General features: G+C 35.6%; 1 protein-coding gene across 5 annotated transcripts in view; it reads right to left on the reverse strand.

The window, feature by feature from the left end:
- The window catches only part of ACAP2 (ArfGAP with coiled-coil, ankyrin repeat and PH domains 2), a 70,977-nt gene that overhangs the window by 7,860 nt on the left and 39,661 nt on the right, over positions 1 to 23,456 (reverse strand). The window contains exons 10-23 of one of the 5 annotated variants that reach the window (XM_075031665.1): positions 19,931 to 20,043; positions 16,107 to 16,127; positions 12,829 to 12,880; positions 11,308 to 11,408; positions 9,977 to 10,082; positions 9,332 to 9,540; positions 9,047 to 9,116; positions 7,578 to 7,672; positions 6,074 to 6,240; positions 5,160 to 5,252; positions 3,644 to 3,831; positions 3,209 to 3,318; positions 2,057 to 2,167; positions 1,755 to 1,816 (exon numbers count right to left, since the gene is read on the reverse strand). In XM_075031665.1, the coding sequence (XP_074887766.1) occupies positions 1,755 to 1,816; positions 2,057 to 2,167; positions 3,209 to 3,318; positions 3,644 to 3,831; positions 5,160 to 5,252; positions 6,074 to 6,240; positions 7,578 to 7,672; positions 9,047 to 9,116; positions 9,332 to 9,540; positions 9,977 to 10,082; positions 11,308 to 11,408; positions 12,829 to 12,880; positions 16,107 to 16,127; positions 19,931 to 20,043 (1,498 nt within the window). Of the gene's footprint in view, positions 1 to 1,754; positions 1,817 to 2,056; positions 2,168 to 3,208; positions 3,319 to 3,643; positions 3,832 to 5,159; positions 5,253 to 6,055; positions 6,241 to 7,577; positions 7,673 to 9,046; positions 9,117 to 9,331; positions 9,541 to 9,976; positions 10,083 to 11,307; positions 11,409 to 12,828; positions 12,881 to 16,106; positions 16,128 to 19,930; positions 20,044 to 23,456 lie in introns of all 5 variants that reach the window. The other 4 variants (XM_075031664.1, XM_075031668.1, XM_075031667.1 and 1 more) reach the window with 4 other exon arrangements.

Consider the following 23,456-nt stretch of genomic DNA (forward strand, 5'->3'; position numbering starts at 1 on the left):
TTGTACAAGGTGTCAGGGAAAACAGTCCCCCCCCATCTCCAGTTTAAACACATTCATATTTTCATCTTAGTGCCTGTATTTGTTATTAAAGAAACATTTTACTAAACATTTGTAACATTTAATAACCAACTGAGGCTTTTTGTACAAACTATAGAAACATATTTTCTGGTTTATAATAATTTTGGATTTGTGACAGGTCAATTAAATGACCCCAAATATTAATTTATGATTTAGCGCAGAGCTTTTGAATCAAAATACCTACCTCCCTTCAAACAAAGGCATTTTACTATTTGAAAGTGATAGTTATTACCTCTTAAAATAAAAATCAGGAGACTCAAAAATACATCAATATTTGTTACCTTCAGCCTGTCGGTAAAGTAGTATGCATTATATCAGAAAACAGCTTTACATGTAAAATGGCCAAACTGGCAATAGACTTTTTTCATATACATAGCCTGCTGCATTTTCTGAGTGGGGAATTCTTCCTCATTTAAGCTCATGACCAAGTATATACTTTTAAATTATCTGTTGCTCTACCAAAGAAAGCATTTGAATTCTGAGTGTCTATAGTACTTCTATTGTTTTAATCTGAATTTCCTACAAGATTTGTTTAAAAATAAATTTGAAAAACATCTGTTCTTAAGGAGAAACTAAACAAATTGGGTTTATTTAATAGAGTTCATCGGGGATATTGACATGAGATTCAGTGTTGCCCCTTGAGTATATTCCAGCCCCAATCTGGTAAAACACATAATCACACATAATCCTTTTGAATCAGTGGAAAGTACATAAGGGCTTTATAGGAGTGAGCCAAGAGTACTCAGCACTAAACCTTAAAAATAAGGCTTGCCTTTCAGTACTGCCAGGTACAGCGGCGTGTTCTTAGCTAACTCGACAGTCATGCGTACCTTCCTTATCGATATTTGCAGGAGATTAAATTAGGTTCCTATGGAAGCATACCATAACAGAAGAAATGGCTTGCATAAATGTCACATCAAAACATAGTGTAAATTGGGGCTGAACGCCTGAGAAGTTGCACATATTCATTAAATATAATTTCTTACTTCCCTGTACCAGTTGGCTCAAATGTCTGCCAATTCTTTTCTTTTTTTTAATTCAAATGGTAAGATACTATGCATACAAAAATACATACTTAAGAATGACTGCTTTGTTTCTTATTTGTATCTTAACAAATAAAAATATTTAAAAATAAAATTTGAGGAAATAATACTTTCCTATTTCTGTCTGGAGTTATTTTGAAATATTTGATGTACATTTTTACATTGGTGTGCAAGCATTTTTTCTTAAAAAGAAAAAGAGGACCATTCCACAGGAAGGACAATGGTATCCTATAATAAGATGAACTGCTCAACTGCCTCTGAGCAACCTGGGACAGAAGCCTGCTATTAAATAACATCAGGTAAATCCTAACATCACGTGAATTTCAATGGAACATCAATAGGAGAAAACTGTGGACAACTACCAGCAAAACAGGTTGGTAATGGCTGTAGTTACATACACTACTATAATAATGTACTTTAAACACTCTCCTTTTAGTCCCCTAAATACTCTGACAAAGTCACACCAGTGAATTTCAATGAAGCTTTAACATATGTCAGTTGTTTATAAAAAACATTATTGTATGAGGCTATCTTCAATTTCCCTCAGCTCCTAAGAATCTAATTGTAAACTGATAAATTCCTGAATACACTTCTTATACTGCATTTCAGTATGGTTATTAGTAGAGTATTGACCTGGCTGTCCATAGAGTCCTTCTGATTCACGCATTTCTTCATTCATCCTTGCTAAACGCAACCTATGATTTAGGAAACAAGAACAACAATGTCATCTTTAAAGCACTAAAAAAAAGACTACAATTCAAGACCTACAATGCATTCCTGAACCTCACACCAGTCAGGTCATCTATGGATAGTGCACTCTGCTTTTTCTTTTGTTCTCCCTGTGTTTATGTAAAGGAATTCTGACATTTCTTATATTTTTAGCTTGAAACAGAAAAAGAAAACCCAGTTAGTCAAAAACAGAACGTACAACTTACAATGTTACAATATCTGCATTTGCAGCTTCTACTGCTATACTCAATGGATCTTTCCCATCTTCATCAGTGGCATGCTGGTTTGCTCCTCGTTTTAGGAATAAACACACTTGTCTGTTTAGAAAAAGCATTTAAGAATAATTTTCACAACAATAACAGAAAAAAGCAAATAAATTCAAGCTGGATGCAACATATTTGACTTAAATTGCCAGAAGTCTCCTGAACATCTCAAAACAGTGCTGTTCATCTAGAACAACTAAGACGTTAACACAGTAGTAAGCAAAACCTTTAATTATTTAATCCACATTAGAAAGATGCCTAACTCAAATCACACTAGTGCAGCAAGGAGTTGAACCCTTTAGAAGCAAGACTCTACCCTCCTGTATCACCTTAGGTTGTAGAACCAAAAAACCTCATCCCTTTTACTACAACAGACAAGAACCACTGAACAGGATAAATCAATACAGGAAAGAATACAGTTCACAGATGCCTGATTTACCCAACAGAAACTGATCTCATTTTTCTCTGCTATTATAATTCTTCATCTTTATAAACATAGCATACTGACTAAGCTTACGTCTTAAACTCTCCCAAGTTGTTACACTCACGCTATTTAGAATTCATGCATGCAAAGAGTTTGGGCACCACCAACCAGATTACTATGTCCTCACTTGAAGTGAGGTGGTACAGGGTTTCACTTAAAAGCCAGGGTTTCACTTAAAAGCCATGATTCAAAAACTCAAGATGTAATGCAGTACATTTAAGTAAGATACACTCTTAGTGCAACACACAGGTGGAATGAGTCAGAAAAAGCCTTGGCCCTCACACACCACTATCTCTCTAACTTGTATCATATTTCTGAAGAAAACAAAAAAAATCTCATGAGTCTTCACCAAAAGTTCATGCTATTTCAAAGCATTATTAAATACACGTTTTTACAAAATGGACCAAAGTGTGTTTATAGGCCTGCGTTTAGCTAGCAGATGAGACTACTAATTCAAAATGTTGTTTCCTCTCTCACCACAAAAGTTTAGAGAAAAACCTGGATCACCTGAAATATATTAAAATGGCAGAATATTTGGGGAAATGAAGAAGCTTCACATTAACAACTACAGTAAAGGATGGCCATTTACAAATTCTGGAGCAGACAGTTACCCAGTGTGTCCTAGAACCGTGGCATGGTGCAGGGGTCCTCTTCCTTTCATGTCCCTGATGTTCACATTGGCCCCATTCTGCAGCAAAAATTCACAAGTAACCAACGAACCCTACGGAATAAATGCAAAGAAACAATTCATCAACAGATCTCTACAGTAAGAGACAAACACGTTTTGCCTTCTCACCGCTGAGTCATGTGGCGAAACAAAATGGATTTGCTTCCATATCAAATTTAAACACTACTAGGTTATATAATTCCAAACAAAGCATTAAATAGTTCAGAAACAACTTTGAGAGAACATTGTAAAGACAACTTCAGCACCACATTATCATTCATTAGTGATGCAAGCAGTTCAAAAGGAACAGTGACACAGAAATATCCCTATTATTCCCCTTCCCCTCCTCCCATGTCAGTCAGTGCTGTATGTCACATACCCCTCGCACTGCCTGAATAAGTGGTGTTGCTTTGTTTTCTTCCACGTTGACCCAGTTTACTTCAGCTCCATGGGCCAATGCTTCTGCCATATCAGGCAGATTCTTCTCAAAGGCAGCTCGATACAGCTGCAATCCTGGACTAGACTGTTTGGAGTCACAGAACACAGAAGACTCTTGCTTGTCTCCTTCTGAAAAAAAAAAAAAAAAAAAAAAAAAAAAAAAAAGACTTGCTTATCTAATCCCTGTTTTTATAAGGTACCTCCTGGAATTCTGACCAAAATGTCATTTCTCCAGCATAAGGTAGCTCAGGTTTTGCAGAATGCTGTGCATTGTTGCCCCATTCTGCCAGGAGAAGTCACAGATGCCTTTAGCCTATTCTAGCATTCAGGCATGGCCACTTCACAGAATTATTACTGCCCAAAAAACATTCTCTCCACGTTACTGGCACATGTGAATATCATTCAATCTACATATCCCATGTCATTTCTAAGAAATGACTTTAGGTTACAAGTGTGTTTTATCCTATACTGCAAGATATGAATAAAACTAATTTCCTGCAGTGATGTAGTCATACAAATATATCTTTATCTGCAACAGCTTGATACACCTGAATATGAGGCTAATACCATTCTGACCTAATTTTCGTTAGCACATACCATTGTCATTTACCAATTACTTGCTGTGGCTATAATCTTTTGGACTAAAGCATAATCTTTCTTTTCATCTCAATAAGAGTTTTAGAGAGCGAAGTCTGGGAGATAAAGACATTGTTATATATAAGCTTTCATGACTTACAGCATCATAAGCGTTTCTACAATGCAGCCAAAGAAAGGATCCAACCCACATGCTGCTTGCCTGTAAACCACAGCTGTGAACTACTGGATTTAAAACATACCTCAGAAGAGTGTTGTGATGTAGAAGAATAAGATTGCTTTATAAATAAATGTTTTAGATGTATTGAGTATAGCTTGCCAAAATATCCATCAGACCAGGATGCTAATATTAGATAGCAAATAATTTCATTAATCAATTTATAAAACTTTGAATAAAGAGGGGGTAGTGTTTAAAGACATGGTCAATTCCACATAAGCAGAAAACAGAAAAATTAAGCAACTATGCTCAAATAACACATAAAAGCCTATTATCTGTGACTTAACAGGAATTCTACCTCCAAGGATTTAACTATTTATAAAAGGATTATGCATTTCTGTGGAGACTTGTCTGTATCAAAATGCAGCATTGCTCTATCTGTAAAAAAACAAAGTTCTGGCTCAGTATCATCTGACTGGAAAAAACATAGTTCTCTGAACTCATTTAGAAAAACTCAGTGTCATTCTTGCTACCAAGCCTGGAGGAGAGAAAGGTCACTCAAGCAATTACTACCCTTCTTAAAAATGTTTCAGCCCACCAGGATAGAAGAGACATGAATTCTATCACCAAGTACTAACTCCTTTTACAAGAACATGCTACCAAGAAATGATTAAATTTTCATCTTAAAGTGCAAAGCCTAACACACCTGGTTCATACAAACTGTTAGCTGATATAGTAGAGACAAGGTGTTCTCTGCTGTCATCAGCACTCTGTTGGATCCCACTGTCACTGCTTCGCACTGTTTTGGGGAGAAACTGTAATTACTATGCAGACCGTAAGTTACCTACTCTTCACAGATACCATGATAATAAAGCAAGCTCTTATACTTGGTCCTGAATACATGATTTTTTTAAAATTACTAATAATTATTCAATATTCTTAATGCATCCATAGAAAAATAGGAAGTCACATATTGCAACCGTAATAATAGTCAAAGATTATTAGAAAGGAAAAGATCAGGATAAGTAAAAAAGCTTAAATTATTTCATGAAAACACTAAGCAATGCAGTAGCCTGGAGACAATAGATTAAAGGCAGGGAGATGGCCACAACACACAATGGATCACTAGTGCAAATACTGAACACGCCATAGCTGTAGTACTTACTACTACGTAGTTTTGAAGAGGTATCAAAGTAGGAGAAGAGTGAATCTAGTTCATCAGGACAGAACAGAGACTCCCGCCTCGCCTCGTCGCTACTTACAGCAACCGCTGGGACATGCAAGTTAGCAAAGCACAAAGCAGGCAGTAAGGAAGGGATAGGGCAGGAAAGAACGTTATTGGAAAAATTAAGGATGAAAATACGGAGGAAAGAAGGTGGTTAATACGTTTCTGAAAGATAAGCATCCCCACTACAAATTCTTCCCCACCTAAAAATACACATCTCTGAACAAGTCTTTTCTCCCTTATACTTCTGAACTAGGCTATGACCCATTAGAAAACAGATTCTGATTTCTCTGCATGAGGCAGGAAATCAATTAATACAAAAATATGTTACTTAAAGAACATACGTAATATAGCTAAGGAGAGAAGCATGTAAATACCTTTTAGGGATGCCGCACCTTGTTCCCCTGCCAAAAGGGATTTTTCAGGGCCACTGTGCCTTTTCTCTTCCTGACTTTGAGGCAAAACTTTTGTTCCGGATTCAAGCAGAGATACTGACACAGGCTGCCTCTCTACAAACTTTCTCTCCACGTATTTTGCTCTGATGTATGCCTCCTTCTCCTGCCTGTCATATACAAAATCCCTGGAGTTAGTAAGCTAATATTTTAGTATCTTTATGTATTAAAAGAACATCTATTTCATACTAAAGCCAGTAACCAAAACTGTAGTTTGGCATTGCACATAAGACACACAGCACATTTTCAGAAATATGAAAAGGACACTATCTAACTCTTTCTGGATTCTTGATTAAATTTTGCATAAGGGTCAAAAGAAAGTAATTTTGTTAAATTCATATAAGTATATTTCCTTTCAGGCAGACTTTAGAAAGTGGTATGTGGAAGAAATAAGCATTAGTCACTGTATGTTACTTCTTGGTATTAATCCTTTATACATATTTTACATTGTTAATAACCAATTAATATAGCATATATTTAGTTTCTTAGGTAAATATAAATTGCAACATTTGTTAAAGGAACATCAAGCTTGCACAAGAGAACAGTAACAACAATAAGCCTCAGGTAGACACAGCCACCAGTTCCATAATGCATACTGAAATATTTCTTCTTGTAACCTGAGGTTATCCTCTTAAGACACACACATCAGTTGTGACAACCTGATGAAAGGGGCTATAAAAGTATTACTATTGAAACTGCTGAAAAGCAGTTACCACTAGAAGGAATATCTAGCAAATCTCTTACATTACTTATATCATTATCATTGTCTCCAAATTGCCAACACTTTATAAAACGCTATTTTCTATACCATAAAACTGTCTGACAGCAAGCAGCACAGAACTGGAAAGCTAGTAAAAACCAAAGTTTTAAGAGACATCTTATACAGCAGAACCAAACATTAGGAAACTACCTTCAAACACAAATTAGCATCAGAGAAATGGAAGACAGCAGTACAATCAATTAAAAGGTTGCTGTAAAGCAGCAGAGCTCATGTACAATGTAGGCAGAAAGAAGGGAGCATTCTGGGGATCAGGGAACAAAAGTCAAACTCAAGAACAAAGTCACTGTAACCAAAAGGCACAGCCAAAGGCTCCTTCCAGGAGCACTCACAACGTAGAGCTGGCTGAAATGGTACAAAGTAAACAGGAAACAAAATCAACATGCCCACGTTGATGAGACAGAACAGAATGCTATAAAGTTGTCACCAAAAGGAGGGATTGAGATCAGAAAAAGAACAAATTAACAAGAGAAGCCAAAAGTAACCAAGAGAAGGAATACCCAGTAAAGACAGGGAGTGAGAAAAGGGGGAGAGCAAAACATACTGGTGATAAGGGGAAACAAAGATTAAATCAAAGGAGTGTTAGATAGTTAACTAGCAGCATGTTTTAAAGCTGGAGGCTGAAGGAAGCAACAATAGAAGGAAGAGGCACTGCTGGTAAATTACTACCTTTGGCTTCCAGGTTGTGGCTTCTTTACTCCCACTTTTTCCAACTTTGCTTCATATATTCTATTTATAACTTCATTTCCCAATTCACACATAAGCTGTGAAGCAAAGTAAACAAACTCAAATACAGTTGCAAAAGGCTTTATCTACCTATTTAGTTGGTTTTAACCTCACTTAGCCTATTTTTACAACTTAGTATTTTCACTGGTAAAAGTACACTTACAGAAATAAGCATGGTTTACATCATGATAATGAAACAATCAGTGAATAGAGAGACCAAATTCTGAGTAAGATAGCAAAAAATATAGTCACTCTTTTAAAGTGCCATTCCCTTCTGAAAAAGGAGAGCAAAAATTACCATCTGTCATTCAAGAATCTTTTCTGTCCAGAGTGACATCTGCAAGCCTCATTAACAAAGGTACTCTTTTCTACCAGCTTTGCCAGTAGCTATTCTTATCCCATCAGTCAGCAAGAGACAATTCAATCAACTCTACTCCATCTTGTCCAACAGGCTTTTTGCTAAACCATAATCTGTTATGTCTATAGAAAAAGATCAAAGACAAAAAGCAGCCTGCAGATACTACTTTTAAAAAGAATTTGGCCCATGAAGTCAAACTTACTGATGGCAATGAACAGACTTCTTGCTTCTAATACCAGATAGAACATTTAGCTCTGGTATTTACATGAACAGGATAAGAGGTATAATTTTGGGGGGTTTTTGTCTGTTTGTTTCCACAGCATGAACACATTGATATTAGAACTATTTAAGGTCAAACTGCAAGAGCAACACCCCTCTTCACATTGTCTTCTGATTGTTCAGAACAGAGAAACAATACCTAAGTACCAGAACATCACACCTAAAAACAAATGCTTTGCAACTGTTACCCAGTTGCACACACGCATCAGTGCACGAGTTCCAATTTCGGTATTTCACTATCAACATGATTTTCATAACCATGTTTCAAGCTAGAATTTTGGCACACGAGTAGCACACAAGAGCAGTTGCATGAGTGTTCTCCTATAAGCCAGTAGGAGTACAAAATCAAGATCTCACTGTAAGAGCTGGCATTTGAATTTTCAAATATGATCATGCTTTAGGCTGATATAGGACTTCCAAAATTTTTCAGCCCACTACATTATTGGTCTGTAAACAGACTTCCCTTTTTATATGTTTAAAGTATCAGATGAAACTTACTACTCAAATTGCATTTGTGAACCTGAAGGTGTCCTAAGCTGTTCTGACTCACAAGTTTGTAACAAGAATAACTATTGCTACTGCATGTATTATAAGAAAGTGTGAATTAAAAAAAAACCAAACAACAAAACCAACACACAACATTTTCTACTCAAAAGTGCAAGACATACACTGGATACAAATGCAAGTGTTTCCTGCATTGAACTTTCTGATGCAGAAGCTTTAGAACAACAATCTAAGTACCAAATAGAAACTTGTTTCAAAACTACTATCATACCTTTAGAAGTTCAGGTTCCCATGAATCCAGCGTTAAAGATCTTACTTTTGAAAAGTGGACTCCCAAGCTCCTAAACAGCATGAAAAAATATTAACCTGTAACTGCATGCTATGTCTTACTTCAGACAGCTTTACCAATAATTTATGCAAATAAAGCAGTTACCTTAATTCTGTTTACAAACAGGGGTCTCTAATCTTGCTTCAATATACATTTGAAGAGGCAAACACCACCCTTCCTAATTAAGTCAATGTACAAATTAAATACAGTTCTGAAGAGTTCCCCAACCTGTGTATCCCAGAGCACTCGATGCACAGTGTGATTCCTAGGTTGATACTGGCCCAGCGAGGATCTGCCAAACCACAATCACAGCAGGCAGCATTACCAGGAATACACTGAACTCGCTGTAGAGCACTTTCTCCCTTTAACAACTTCTCTTTTGTCTCACTGCCAGACTCTAGGCTTCCAGTAGAAGGGGATGATTTCTTTTCCTGTTTCTAAAAGCAAAGAAAAGAAACAAACAAACAAGACAGACACACACACTAAATTAAAGAAATAAAAGTCCTATGGATACGGACTGTGCACTAGAATCATAGAAAAAACTTCTGCGTTTATGGCCAAGGAAACCCATAGAACTGAAAAAATATTTCATTTTTTAGAAGAAATATTAGAACTGACTATAGGAATATCCTATGAATTTTAATCACACTTTAGAAAAAAAAACATCAAAACATATAGGTCAAAGTAACATTAGTAAAATGGAGTAAAAGATAGATTAGATATAAGTCATAGCCTTCAAAATTTCATTGCATTTCCACCGGAAGACAAACAATGGATTCTTTTTTTCCTTCCCTCTCATAAAAAGAGGTTTTCTCTGTTTTTAATTTTCAGGATCTAAAGATCAGTTGTTGTTTGGTTGGTTTTTAAACTTACCTCAGATTCATCCCCTTTCTCTCTATATGCTGTAGCAATACTGGTCTGAACAGCCTTAATCCATGCCTGCCGCAGCTTTTCCGAATCAGCCTGAAGCATGCAGCTTCTGTGACAAATCACACGTGTACTCAGATTGAAAGAGACTGACCAAGCAGCTAACATCAAATAACACATTGTTCAATAAAATACAGACTCTTGAGAAAGTTTCTCGCTATCACCACAAGTATATTGTTTAATAGGCATCATCTGATAAACCTGTTTATTTTGAGAGAACGAAGCAGCTGACCCTTTATGAATTGCGAACTCCTTGTTTCAAAACTATTTGCAGGTAATGCTAAAATATATAGATATGACTTCTCAAGTAACCCAGGGAATGGCTTAGTTTCCTATTCCCTTTCTTTTCTTATTCCATGTTTTTCATTTTTATATCCTCACATGCAATTTGCCTCCATGACTAATTACACAAGATACAGGCATAAGTCCTTGAAAACAGTTTCATTCACTGAGATCAAGAGAAAATTATTTTAAAGCTCTCTGACAAAGAGTGGACTACTTTTCACACCAACAATCAAAGGAAACAGGTCATGAAGGACAAAATTATTCAAACACTTATGGGTTGAAAAAGCATAGGCAAGCAGGAGCAAAATGCACGTTAAAGTGAACCACAAATGAGGATGCAAACATTAGGACAGCAATCTATTAAGAGGAGAAACGTTAAGTAGGAGTGGGGAGTGTAGATAACATCCAAACCTAAAAGCAGGTTGATCTTATATCAAAAACTTAAATATGGTCACATCTCAAAATCATTAATAAGAAATCCATGTCCTGCCCTTCCTGCGGCAGGACTGCCATGCTTCTCCAAATACAACCAAACCAATACCCTGCACTGCTAGAGCTGAAAAATATTTTTATTTGGTAGTTTCATGTAGTGCATTCTCAAGTGTAATATAGTACTACTGGAGACAACAGTTTGATAGTATGTTTCTCTCTCATTACACCAATCAGAAATCTGGAGAAGCGGATTTATTTTCTACATTACTATGCAGTTTGATAGTATCAGCTACTACTAAGCCCCAACAGCTCCACAACCACAAGCCTTTTATGCATAAAGCACAAGAATGCATGTTTATGTTAATGCCAAAGTAAACTGAATACTAGGAACACTTCTCACAGCATCACTTCTCTTAGCAAATATTTCAGAGAACAGAACTGTTCAGATACTTTTTCTGTTTTGATCTATTCCAAGAGAAATGTTAATCTTGCACTTCAAGACAACCGAATGCAATGACTTTTTTATTTTTACATAAATGTGTTCCATCACTTCTCCTTACTTTGTTGGAGAAACCACTTCAAAACAGAAACGTCTTTCTATGTCTTCACAGTGTTTAACTGTGCAAAGCCGCAAGTCTTCAACAACTACCGTGGGATTATCCTATGAGACAAAAATTAACAAAAATGTCACATAGAGGAAAGAGAATAAAGTTGCTAATAGTCCCAAATTATTTATCATTGAATTATATTTGCTTGTTTACACAAATTTGTCCTCCAAAAATATAAGTGTAAGTAGGTAGAATCAGAGATACTTAGCAGGAAGTATTTAGATAAATTTTAGTGTTTAGTTGTATTTAATGAAAATTTAATGCAAACTTTGGAGAATTACTTTTTACCTGCAATCCAATCTACTAAATAATCAACACCTTAAATTTAAACAACAGTATTCAAAGGAGTTCAAAGATACTTTCTAAGAGATGCAATTAAATCACAAATAAATCAGAAAGGTTACACCTAAATCAGCAGTATTATAAGTGCCAAGTACAAAACCCAGAAGCTGGATGCACTGGTTTTGAAAATTTCATTCAATTCATAAGAATTCTATTCTAAGCTAATGTCATTTTAAAGGTGAGTTTTTAAAAAACATAAAAATGTAATTGGAATTCACAAACACAAAATGCCCAACTCAAATGTGCTTACACAAAGTCAACAGTTTCCTTCCTTTCCAACCACAAAAATGAAACCCCTTCATTTGATAGTATCAGATAACAAGGAATAGCCTCTGATCTGTTAACACTGAAGAGAAATTAATTGCCTTTAGCTCCCCCCCCCCCCGCCCCCCATCTCCATACAGTTCTCTGTTTTTTTCCAACACGAAGAACAGTTACAGCTATGTGGTGCATAAGCAGATTCTAGAACAGTAAATAAAGGAGCACAGGCCCAAATGTTGGTTGAAAAGGCTGGCTTCCACAGCTTGGGGCAGAGCTGCACTCATCGATGTAATATACAACTGTACTTTCCCACCAGCAAGCAGACAGATATCGGCTGCTGGACCGCCTCACATTTTCAGTATCAAATACATGTACATAACATTCCTGACTGTTTTACAACAAATGCTTTCATGCCTTCTTTTCCCCCCTCTCTCCCCAGTTGCTAAACTGGATATGTGAACCCAGTAAGCAACCGGAAGGAGCAAGTCCTGAAAGAGTTAAACACAACTGCTCAAAAACCAGCATGGAATATTCCACTGCCACCAAGTGCCTACAAGCCTTTTGGGACCAGCAACTTTTAAGGCTCTTCATAAACCTTCTCTGCAACAAGGTAACAAAACCCACAGCAAATAAAGTATGTGCTTACAAGTCACTGTGCAGGAATCTCAAAATCTGGAAGTGTAGCAATTAGTCTCATTTTACAAGGGGGGAAGTCTCATTTTCTCAAAGGAGAATGTAATTTAGAAAATGCAGTAGGTTGTTGAAGAACACACAGGATGCCAATGTCAGCACTGCTTCTCCTTCCCCCGATCAATCAGGAAAACCATCACCCACACCCCAAACTATCCCAAGCCAGTTTTTGATACCTACCTTAAATTTCTTCTGGTACACAAGTTGGTTATTTTGTATTGAGAACCAGCGCCTATTCAAATGAAGAGACATCCAGAGAATACATAACTGATTTTACAGTACTTATTTGACCAAAAAGCGCTAACATACAGTCTACAGAGAGACTGCATAAAAGAATTCACAGAAGTAATGCCGCAGTCAGTTTTGGCAACTATTTCGTGAGAACATTGAAAAAAGGGAAAGCAAAGACAAAACAGAAAAGAAAGCAAGGTTCAAATAATTTGAGTCCTAAACAAATGCATTCATGTTATGACAACATTAGTTAAGCTATCACACAAAACATTTTCATTTCAAAGAACATTTACTTCTGTATTTTAGCAGCAAGCTACAAGTAATTGTTTTATAACACAAATTTGGATAGTTTGAATAACAAAAATACTTAAAATATGTAAACTACTTACTCCTGAAATATTTTTGAGTAGAACTAAGAAATAACTTACTAAGGCACTAAAAGTACTACATGTTGCTATCCCATGCATGTTTAATATCTATCTATACTTGGCATTTCTTAAAATTTTAGACACTGAAATAAAAAGATTGCATACAAAAACCCAAAGCAAAACCAAGGAAAATCTTTTACATAGGATCCTAACTTAAGCCTCAGCTTTATAGGAAAACAACATATAAAAGATTTAATGAAGGCATCCTATAAAATCTAAGAGATAACGTAACGCTTAAAAACTCCTCTGAACTCTATCATTCCTTGTCAAACTCACTGTTCAGATAGGATACAATTCATAGAGAGTGGAAAGATCATTCATATTGTGGAAAAAAAAGTGAGGGCCTCAGATCTAACAACTGCATTTTATCAGACCACTGAATATAAAAAAAGCAGCAAATATAACCATCCCTTTCTAGCTCTTCTGGGGATGCACAAAATAAAAGCTAATCAATCATCACTGATTTTGATATACTGACAAAAATCAAGGTAACGTAAAAAATAATTCAGTCCTGCTACACTTACTTTGTTTTGTTCAGGCTTATAATGTGAACCTGTGTTTATCATTGCATAATTACTCAATTATCTCTAATACCCCACTTTATGCCACACTACTTTTTTCTGCACTGCCAATTACTTTGAATAGTAACAGTATACAAAATATTGTATTGCAACATATCTTGTTATTCTCCACAGGCTGTTGAACTTCAAGCTACAGTTTACTACAATTAGTAACAAGAGGGCTCCATATATTTATTCAACCACCACAAGCCATTCATGAGAAGAAGCACACAAAGACTGTTAAGAAAAATTAAGATATACAGAAAAGTTAGATACAAATCAGAAAAATCTAGTATTTGTTAGAAAAGTTAGTACTCAGTAGACAGATGAGATTCTACCTTTTAACAATGTTTTCAAATGTTGTGCAGATATATTTAATTTAAAAAGCAACATCAGGATCTTCTTTTAATACTGGATTTCCAACATAAAAAGTCATCTTTTTGGATTAAAATCATTGAACAAAATAATGCAAAAAGTTAACTACTTTTTCAATTTATTAGCAGCAGTAGTTTTGGTCACTGCTATTTAAAAGGTATCACCTTTACCATCTATTTAAAAAAAAAAAAAAACACATAGATGAGGTAACTAAGTCTCAAATATGAGCCTAAGACACATTATTGCTAATATTTAAATATATAACTCAACAAAAATGCAGAGTAAAAAAGGAAAATAAACCCAGGCTTTTTAATGTGCTTTTTGTGAACGTAACACCAAATAGAAAACCATGAAAAGCAGTACCTAAGTGATAAAGGGAAAAAAAAAAAACCAACACCAAAACAAAAACCAAACCAAAAAACAGAGCCTTTGCAAGATAACATGCAATGGAGCAAAACCCTAATAATGGCCTTAGGTAGTGTAATTAACTTCATTAATGCAATGCTTCATTTGTTCTACAGCTAAATATTTAGTGAGTTACTAAAGTAATTAAGGTCCAATCTGATCAACTGGATATAAGTGAGCACACAAATTGTAAAATAAATTTGTGTCATCTTTAAAGCCTAGTCTAGAATTTTTCAAAGTATTCTAGCCCCTTTCTTTTTCTAGTACAGAAATTAAGTCTAAGAGAGCTTTTCAGTCCAGCCAAAGTGTGGGGGTTTTGATTATTTATTTTTTTTAGAAACTTTTATTGAACAAGATCAACAATTTAGAATGTAGTATAACTTGTAGATCACACTTCTGAAGTAGGTGTCAATGGAAAATAAAGTTAATACATTTTATTGTATGCTTGAAAAAATACAAGTGGCAGACTCCCCCCAACATGTCAGCACCACAGCAGTTTTATTCAGGCCAAAAACTTTGAATTATTTCTTATTAACCAAGTATCATCAGTAAACTCATTACCGTAAGGAAACAGACTGCTGGGGGTCTACAGCAGTAACAGCCAGGAATTTCTGAAGTACAGTATACGTACTGAAGGTGCTGTTACAGGGTATACCACATCTATCCTGTTCTAAGAATTAACGTTCATAAACTTTTAGGCAACATGTGTGCAGTAAGTACTGACCATTATCAAAGTTTCATTAAATGTGTCATTCTGTCAAAAATAGGAGAGAAGCATGGTGAAGGAAAAAACATAGCTGGGGAATCTTAAAGGAATTTGCACTGCCTCACTCAGTAGTGCTTAAATATAGCTGTTTGTGTTTAGAAACTGAATGTTTTCCATCATTTATACCTACACAATTCAAAAGAGTATTTGTTAAGTACGAATCAATACAAAATTCATTGAAAAACATTTCCAGTTTCTGAGAACTGGGAGTAATACAAAAAAGAAATATAAAATTTAAATTGAGTTTTACATTAAAAAAATGAATCACGCTTATTGATTCTCAAAAGGAATCAGTTTTCTTCATTAGTTGCTATCAGCATGCAAATAAAACAGAATGATTAAGAATGCACAACATTTAAAAGTTACACTTCTATTTCCAATGCAGTTGGTAAGAACCTCCTCACCAACGCCAACTGGAAAAAGTCAAAACACTGATCTTGTAAGCTCAGAAGTTTGTGTGCAGAAACTTTGGTGTAATTCCTTTTTAGCTAAAACTAACTCAATCTTTCTAATTCTTTTAAAGGTGTTGAGCAGCAGGTATACTGGCATCCCAGGCAGAATCCTTCTGTTATTTTCTTAGACTGAGCCACTTATACATCCATTGCAAGTAATCAAAATTAAATGCAGGGTTAATTAAGAGCTTTTTGCGTGCCAAAGAAACATTGGGAAGGTATAAAAGAAGCTGGTTGGTACCTGATGTGATCTGGCTTTTTCCTGTCATGTGAAAAAATGGGGTAGGATTAAAACATAAGGGAAAGGAGTAGAAGGAATGAAAAATGCAAAATGAGCAAAATAAGCAAAGAATTAGCATGATCTGAAAATACAGCAGAATTAAAAAGGAAAACATTTAATGCATCCAACCTAAAACCTATTTAGAACATACTAGTGTTTGATAAATGCTTCTCTCCCTATATACATTTATTGACGAATATCTTTCTTTATGATATGGACTTATTTTTCATTTGAATTTCTAGGAACTCAAACAGCTTTCCACCCACTGCTCCACAATAATAAATGCACCTGATTTCAGTTCCTGATGCCTTAAGAAAAATTGTGTACAATAAGATACATCATTTACAGATAGACGTACATTCAAAAAATAGGTCTCCATACCTGTTACTGTAAGACTGTCCAGTATAAAGATATCATTTTGATTCCGTTAAAGTATATTATCTGAAATACTCAGGTACATTATACACTCTCCATTTAGCCACAATAAAAAGAGATTGCAAAATCTCCAGCTCTTTCAAAACACAGCAACATTGAATTGCAAATAGCTCTTGTGGTTTACTTTGTAACCTGCTCAAACACTGTTTGTTTCTCAAGCCAGTGTCATGCAGAAATATCCCAAGGAAACCTGAAGCAAAAGCCCAAATAACTAGTCTTCAGACAATTAAAGCCAAGCTGCCAGCTGCCCAAGAAGAAACTACAACATCCTAGCAAGAAATTAGCTTGGATTGGAAACAAAATAAGTTTTCATTCATCAGAACAGATTTGCCCCCCTTCAAAGGGCTGCATTATATGGTTTTGATTTTTTTCTCCCCCAGCAACCAGACTTGCCAGGACGATCCACTATGGTGTCCATGGATTCATTAACCAAGACATGCACACAGAAGCATCACAATTATTGAGTTTGCCAGCTAGAATCCTAGAACCATACTGATGCGTGTCAAATCCAGACAAAATCCATTGTACAGTTTCCTTTTATGTTTTTAATGGTGGCAAGTATACACTAATAGTGGTAATTGCAATGATTTTTGGTGCCTTTAATTCAGTTTTAAAGGAGTACTTAAAAAGGCCTAGAACCATCAAAACACCAACCGATACCAACAGTAGGAAAAGAGAAACTACCATTTTAAATACATCTTACTACTGACAGCGTAATCAGCAGTTAGCAAGGAAGATCAGTGCCATCCCCCTTGGCTCAGAACATGAGGAAATTCCAGTATTTCTTTCTGGGCAAATTCTTCTAGTTTTGTTTCAGCTGGTTGATTTTCCACCCATCTCCCCCAAAGATGGACATACAATAAAGCAGCAAACTACCTATCTGATAAGAACACTGAAAATATCTTGTCTGTCTTGGTGTCTCTGACTTCAGCTCTGAATTCCCTCACATAAAATACATAATTCTCTAAATGTTTCCTCCTTTGGTATTTCATTGTACATTTTTAGGCACAAAACAGTTCAATGCAACAACACAGTCCTTTCTTGTACTCTACCTAGTGACTGGAAAAACACACTCACCTCTAATATATGCTAAACTTTAATCAGTATTATCTCCCTGCAGCTGAAACTGCAATAGTACGTAAGTAAAGCATTCCATCATTGGAAACAGGCAGTGGAAAGTGGCAATGACCACTTCAGTGCCTAGAACATATCAAGCAATTACAAATGTATTCAGAAATAAAAATAAGATGAAAATACTTCTCTATTTTTATTAAAACATGAAAAACAGGGCTGGATTCAGAAACTAATAGTTGTCTTCAGGAAGGAGGTCTTAAACATATATTTTTATGTATAATAATAGTAGTAGTAGTTTCATAACAACTAGCAATGGTTTGTGAAGTACAAAATTAAAATGATTGATTCAATTTCTAAACTATGTTTACAGATAGCATATCCAATGCTATTCTTTGCGTAATTCTGAAGCATCCAACTAGCCTATCACAGTGAGATAAGTTACCAAGAATCTCAGATTAAATGAAGGTTACAGGTTTAGCTTTATTGAATACTCTTGTGACAATTAGAAGAAGAAACTATAAGCAAATATAAATTATATAGTAAAAGTAGGTAGCTCTGACTCATTACTGAGCTGCTTACCTTGGCTCACTTAAATAACTTAGTGTTTGGATATGTTTTTATCATATATGTTCAAACCTGTAACTTAACCTGAAAGAATGTCATTGTGTATCTTGATTTAATTATGACTTCCCTGTACTTATTTTGTGTCCATTTAAATTTCCAACATACAGGAGTTAGTTTTAATTGAATCCTACTCCCTAACCACCTTAAAGTAAGATACATGTACAGTATTACTAAGTATGAAGCCATGTGGAAGAATAGTATTTCTCAGCTACCTTCTAACACTACTGTCCTGCTCCCTCCTGCCACCTCCCTTCAGAGCAAGACCTTCAAGCTATCCAAAAGAAGAACCCAGAGTGAGTCAGAATTTTGCCTTCAGTCACTTATCAAGAGGCTGCAGTCAATCCTGCAGAACACTTTGCAAAAAGGACCCTTTCAGCCTGTTGAGAATCCAATAAAGGACAATCTCCTGCCTTGTTACTGTGGATTTTTCTCAGTGTCCTTACACTAACATTTTACTTCAGACCAGGAACATGGTTTTGAAGCATATCTCCCAGTTTTCTCCCTTCACTGTCCTTTGATGCCTCACAGATTAGTCTTGGGGAACTCTGAATTCTGCTTGGATGAAACTAACACAGAAGATACATTACAATTACAGATGGATAATCAGACCACAGCACCAGACTAGTAGTCTGAAGCAAGATCTCTTATACTAGTTGCACATGACTTGCTAATACAGATACAGTCTTATTGACACCAGTGACCCTTGCATCAGTCTACGGATTTAAGTGAAGCAATCCCAATTTGTTACAGACTTGTGATGTTCTGAGATGCTCAAGAAATTATAGAATAATTAAGGTTAGAAGGGATCACATATCCAAATGTACATTCTGGCCTTCGAAACACAGCAAATAGTTTAACAGAAGCACTCCTGCAAAAATTACAGAGCATAAGATAATAAAAAGAGCTCTCTATCACAACAAATTAACTTTAAAATTCAAGAACTGTTTCCAGCTACACTGCGAATGCTCCAGCATCTATAATATTTCCTTGAAAAAAGCATACACCCTTGGAAATGCAAAAGAAATCCTGTTCAGGGACAAAAATATTTAAAAAATAGTAAAACATACATTGTTAAAGAGACATGACTAACAACATATTTTGAATCTCAACAGGACCATCAAAACTACTAAGCAGAAGTCACTGCACAGGACAGGAATTGTAAAGGCTAACAATTACATGCTTATCTTTCAGGAAAAATAACTTGAGTTCTTGAGTACTAGAGTCCTTCACTGTGTTTCCCAGTTTCCAATAGCTATGCAACTTCCATTTTACTTTGTTCTCCAGTATGTATTTTCCCAGCATATACATTCAGATAGCTTATTGTATAAAATCATAAGGATTGCTCTGTTTCAACTCCAAAGTAAGGCCAAAACACAATTACAGAGCCAGACTGCGCGCAGCAAAGCACATTTTCCATACATAGGACTTCTCCAGACTAAGATACACTCTTAGAAAAAGGCTTGCCAACAACTAGGACAGAAAATAAGGAAAAACGGCTTTGAAGTGTCATCTCTATGCCAATTAACAGAGTCTTCCAAGTGTTCTGTCAAAACTGTGGAATCAGTGAGTTGCATAGGTTATAAGTCAGACCAGAATTTAGCTTAACAAGCAGTATCTTAATGAGCTAGTAAATAGAGGTTCTGAATAATTACCTGTTCCAAGTCTTGAAGGCATTGCTGGCTCGCTTAAATAGATAACCTTCCATAACAATACCATTGGCTGCATCTACATTGTATTCTAGTTTAGTATCATCACTGGAATAATCCTAGTACAAAGGAACAAGAGAAGAAAAAGACATTGCAGTTTCAAATAAAACTTCAAATATGGGCAGTATTAATGTCAAAAAGTAAACATTTAGGAATAATGTTTTGCTTGCAACAGTGATTAGTCAAGCCATGACTCTCTCAGCCCCTGACAATTTTTTTTAAAAGCATTTTAAAGAGATCAGAATGCTAAAGATTTTTACTTTACCTGCACGCAAGGGGAATTTCTTGCTCAGGTATTGGTGACCTCTATGGCCAAGTAGAGGCCAAACACTACTGACAGAGCATCTGATGCTTCGAGTGTCTGCTCAAATGGTCTCACATATATTCCAAAGAAAGGGAAGAGTAAGGTAGAGGAAAAGGGGCAATGGGAGTTAGGAGTCAAAACTGAAAAGCAGTTGCAGCCTGTTACAGACAACTATATAGAGCCAGTCATGCTTTAGCATTTTCTTCAGCTCTGTCATCTTGACAGGTGAGCCAGATCAGAACTTAGAAGACAAGTAACCAAACAAAGATGACACTATCAGTTATCTCTAAATTATAGCAGTCAGGGTGCTGGCAATGATGACAAGAACTTAGCAGTAATTTTTTCTTCATGATCTTTGACAAGAATATGAAGCTAGAAGCAGGACAAGGGAATATACATTTCAGTCAAGCTAATAACAAATAGTAACAGCTAATAATAGCTTTAAAAGTTTTAGAAAGGTTAACTACTTCACATCTCCAGCAAAGGTAAACTAAGTAGCAATACATGTGGTGATTATTTGCTTTCATATCATCTGAAACAGCATGGACTCTTCCCAGGGAGCTACACAGTTCAGGTATTCAGTGAGTGGGTGCCTAACAGCTGCTAGGGGTGCATGAAAAAGCACACATGGAGTGACATCATTTATCATAAGCTATGTCCGGAGATAAAAAATAATGACATTATTATTTAATTTCACTGTTAGTAAAACATATCCTTAAAGTAGACTAACATACGGCTTCTTCCCCTTAACTAGGGCAGAAGAGAAACATCACTGAAAATTAGGTTTCAGAACAAAAAAACCCCAGGTTAAATACTGAAGATGCAGGACACTTCATAATGTCACTCTCCCATACCTTCAGCAGGTACTTTTTGTAAACTGCAAACATCAGCTTTGTGTGAAAAGCATGTCTGTAAATCTCTGTTTTGTACTATGCTCCTTAGGAATTTGTCTGTACATAGGGGAAAAGAGGCTATACCAAAAAAAAAAAAAATCAGCTTCCAAAACAATACCATTAGCCCTATGTAATAGTCCAGCCTGAACACAAATTTTCTGCTCCACACAATGTTTACTCTTATACATGCAGATGGTTTGGTCCAATCCAAGGTTAAACAAACAAGACAGTGAAGCAGTTATAAATATCAAAATGGGTCCTTTACACTCCCAGGCCAGCACAGCATCTAATTCCATAAAATTACTCAGTGTTTTCAGCTATTATCAATCTGAATAGATTAACTGAATTTGAAATATTAAGTATAGATTTTTATTAATTCACTGGCACAAGATCAGTGCAAAAGAGTTCCAAAAGCAAATGGAACTATTGTATCACTACCATATACTCATCTGAATAAATATATAGGTTGCAAATAAAAGCTTCTCAAAAATCACAAATTTGTGCATTTATTATTCAGCATTTAATAACTTTGATTTTCTGTTTTCTAGATCAGAACATGCTGAACATTAAAGACTTCAGGTAAGCACAAACATCACAGTAAAATTTTAACTTAGAGAATGTTGGTGTATGTCACAACTTATGACATAAACAAACATTCTCAGTGTTAAAAGTCCTTTGTTTTTTTCTTATCCTCTCCAAAAAAAAAAAAACCAACCCCTGTAAGCACAGACTTAGAAATACTGATGTCACATTCCCTCCCTCCCAAAAAAACTGATAAATCACTCTAACTTACCAGCTCCCAAACATAATGAAACCTGCTAAAGATTTGCATCTTCCTGCCTCAGTGATGCCTGCAACTCCTTGTCTAGTGAAAGACAATATACATTCCCTCAGTCTCTTCTGTCCAAACTACTATGTAATCACATTTTCCTCCAGGTTTGGAGAACTGCTGCAGAAAATGCAACGCCTTTTCCAATGAATCCAGATTTATGCTTTGAAGATATATACAAGCATGACAAGAAAACTCCTTTGGATCATTTATCATGCTACGCTCAGTCCAAATTGTCTAAAATACTGAGCCTTCCTCATGAAGTGTACTTAGTGTCACTTTTAATGGCTTCCCTGATTGACTTCCACCTTTACAGAACAGATAAAGACACAAGAGCATACAGAGAAATGTTGAATATTTTTCTAACTATTCATAGCAGGCTACCAACTTGAGGGGGTGGGGGGTGTGTGGAATAAAGCTTCCATGTGCTTTAATCCATAACACTTCATTGATAAAGTTGTGGTCAGGAAAAAAAATGAACAAACAAAAAACCCCCCACGCTTCATTTCAATTAAAAGGAGAAAAGTAGAAAAAGGCACTTATATAAGCTGTGTCTGTTCTTATAGTCTCTGCTATTTTGTAATTAAATAATAGGAGAAAAGCAGTCACATTATAGTTTATTTTTATCTTGGCGCATGGAAAAGTTTAGTGAATCACAAAAAATAATCAGGGGGTGGAGAGAAATACATCCATATCTTTCCAGTGACCTGCATAAGAGAATCACATGTTAATAAATCCAGTCACTTTACATGATTCAGAATTTTACATTCCTTAAGCAAACACACAGCTGAAAAAGACTGAATTTTAAACATAATTTATTTACTAATCAGGTGTCAGTTAGGACTGAAGTACATTTCACTTAACCAGAACTAAGAAAATTAAGCCAGTATTATGAAAGTTACACTGAAGTGCTATTATCACACATTTCATTCAGATCTGAAGGAAGGAAAATGTATGGCTTCTATTCTGATACTCATTTTTCAAGGTTGGCCAGCTACTGGAAGAGAAACATTTAGAAGTAGGTTATATAAGTGAAACGTACAGCATGCTTTCGTGCCTTTTTTTTCCTCACATCTTTCTTTAAATGCCCATGAGGAATAGCAAACCACTTGGCAATGGAAAAACAACTTTCATTTCCACAATTAACACTAACCTGGTGTGTCACAGAATACTTACTATTCTTGATAGTGTTTCAGTGAATGCATTTTCACACGAGCTTATCAATTTATCATTTTGTTACCAAAACATAAATCCCCATAGTTTTCAGCAGCAGTGTTTTCGATGTACTTTCAATATAAAGATTGCTAGCAGGTCATGAAAGCTATTCAAGCCATTTTACCAGTACATCTTAGGGAGAGTGAGTATCAGCATTTTAACACTGAATATGTATTCAGTATGGTTTTTTACTTTAGAGAAGCAGAATTTTTAAAGTTTTTAAAAAGGCAG

The sequence above is a fragment of the Buteo buteo genome, chromosome 7 (genome assembly GCF_964188355.1).
Source record: "Buteo buteo chromosome 7, bButBut1.hap1.1, whole genome shotgun sequence".
In the NCBI taxonomy this organism is placed as follows: Eukaryota; Metazoa; Chordata; class Aves; order Accipitriformes; family Accipitridae; genus Buteo; species Buteo buteo.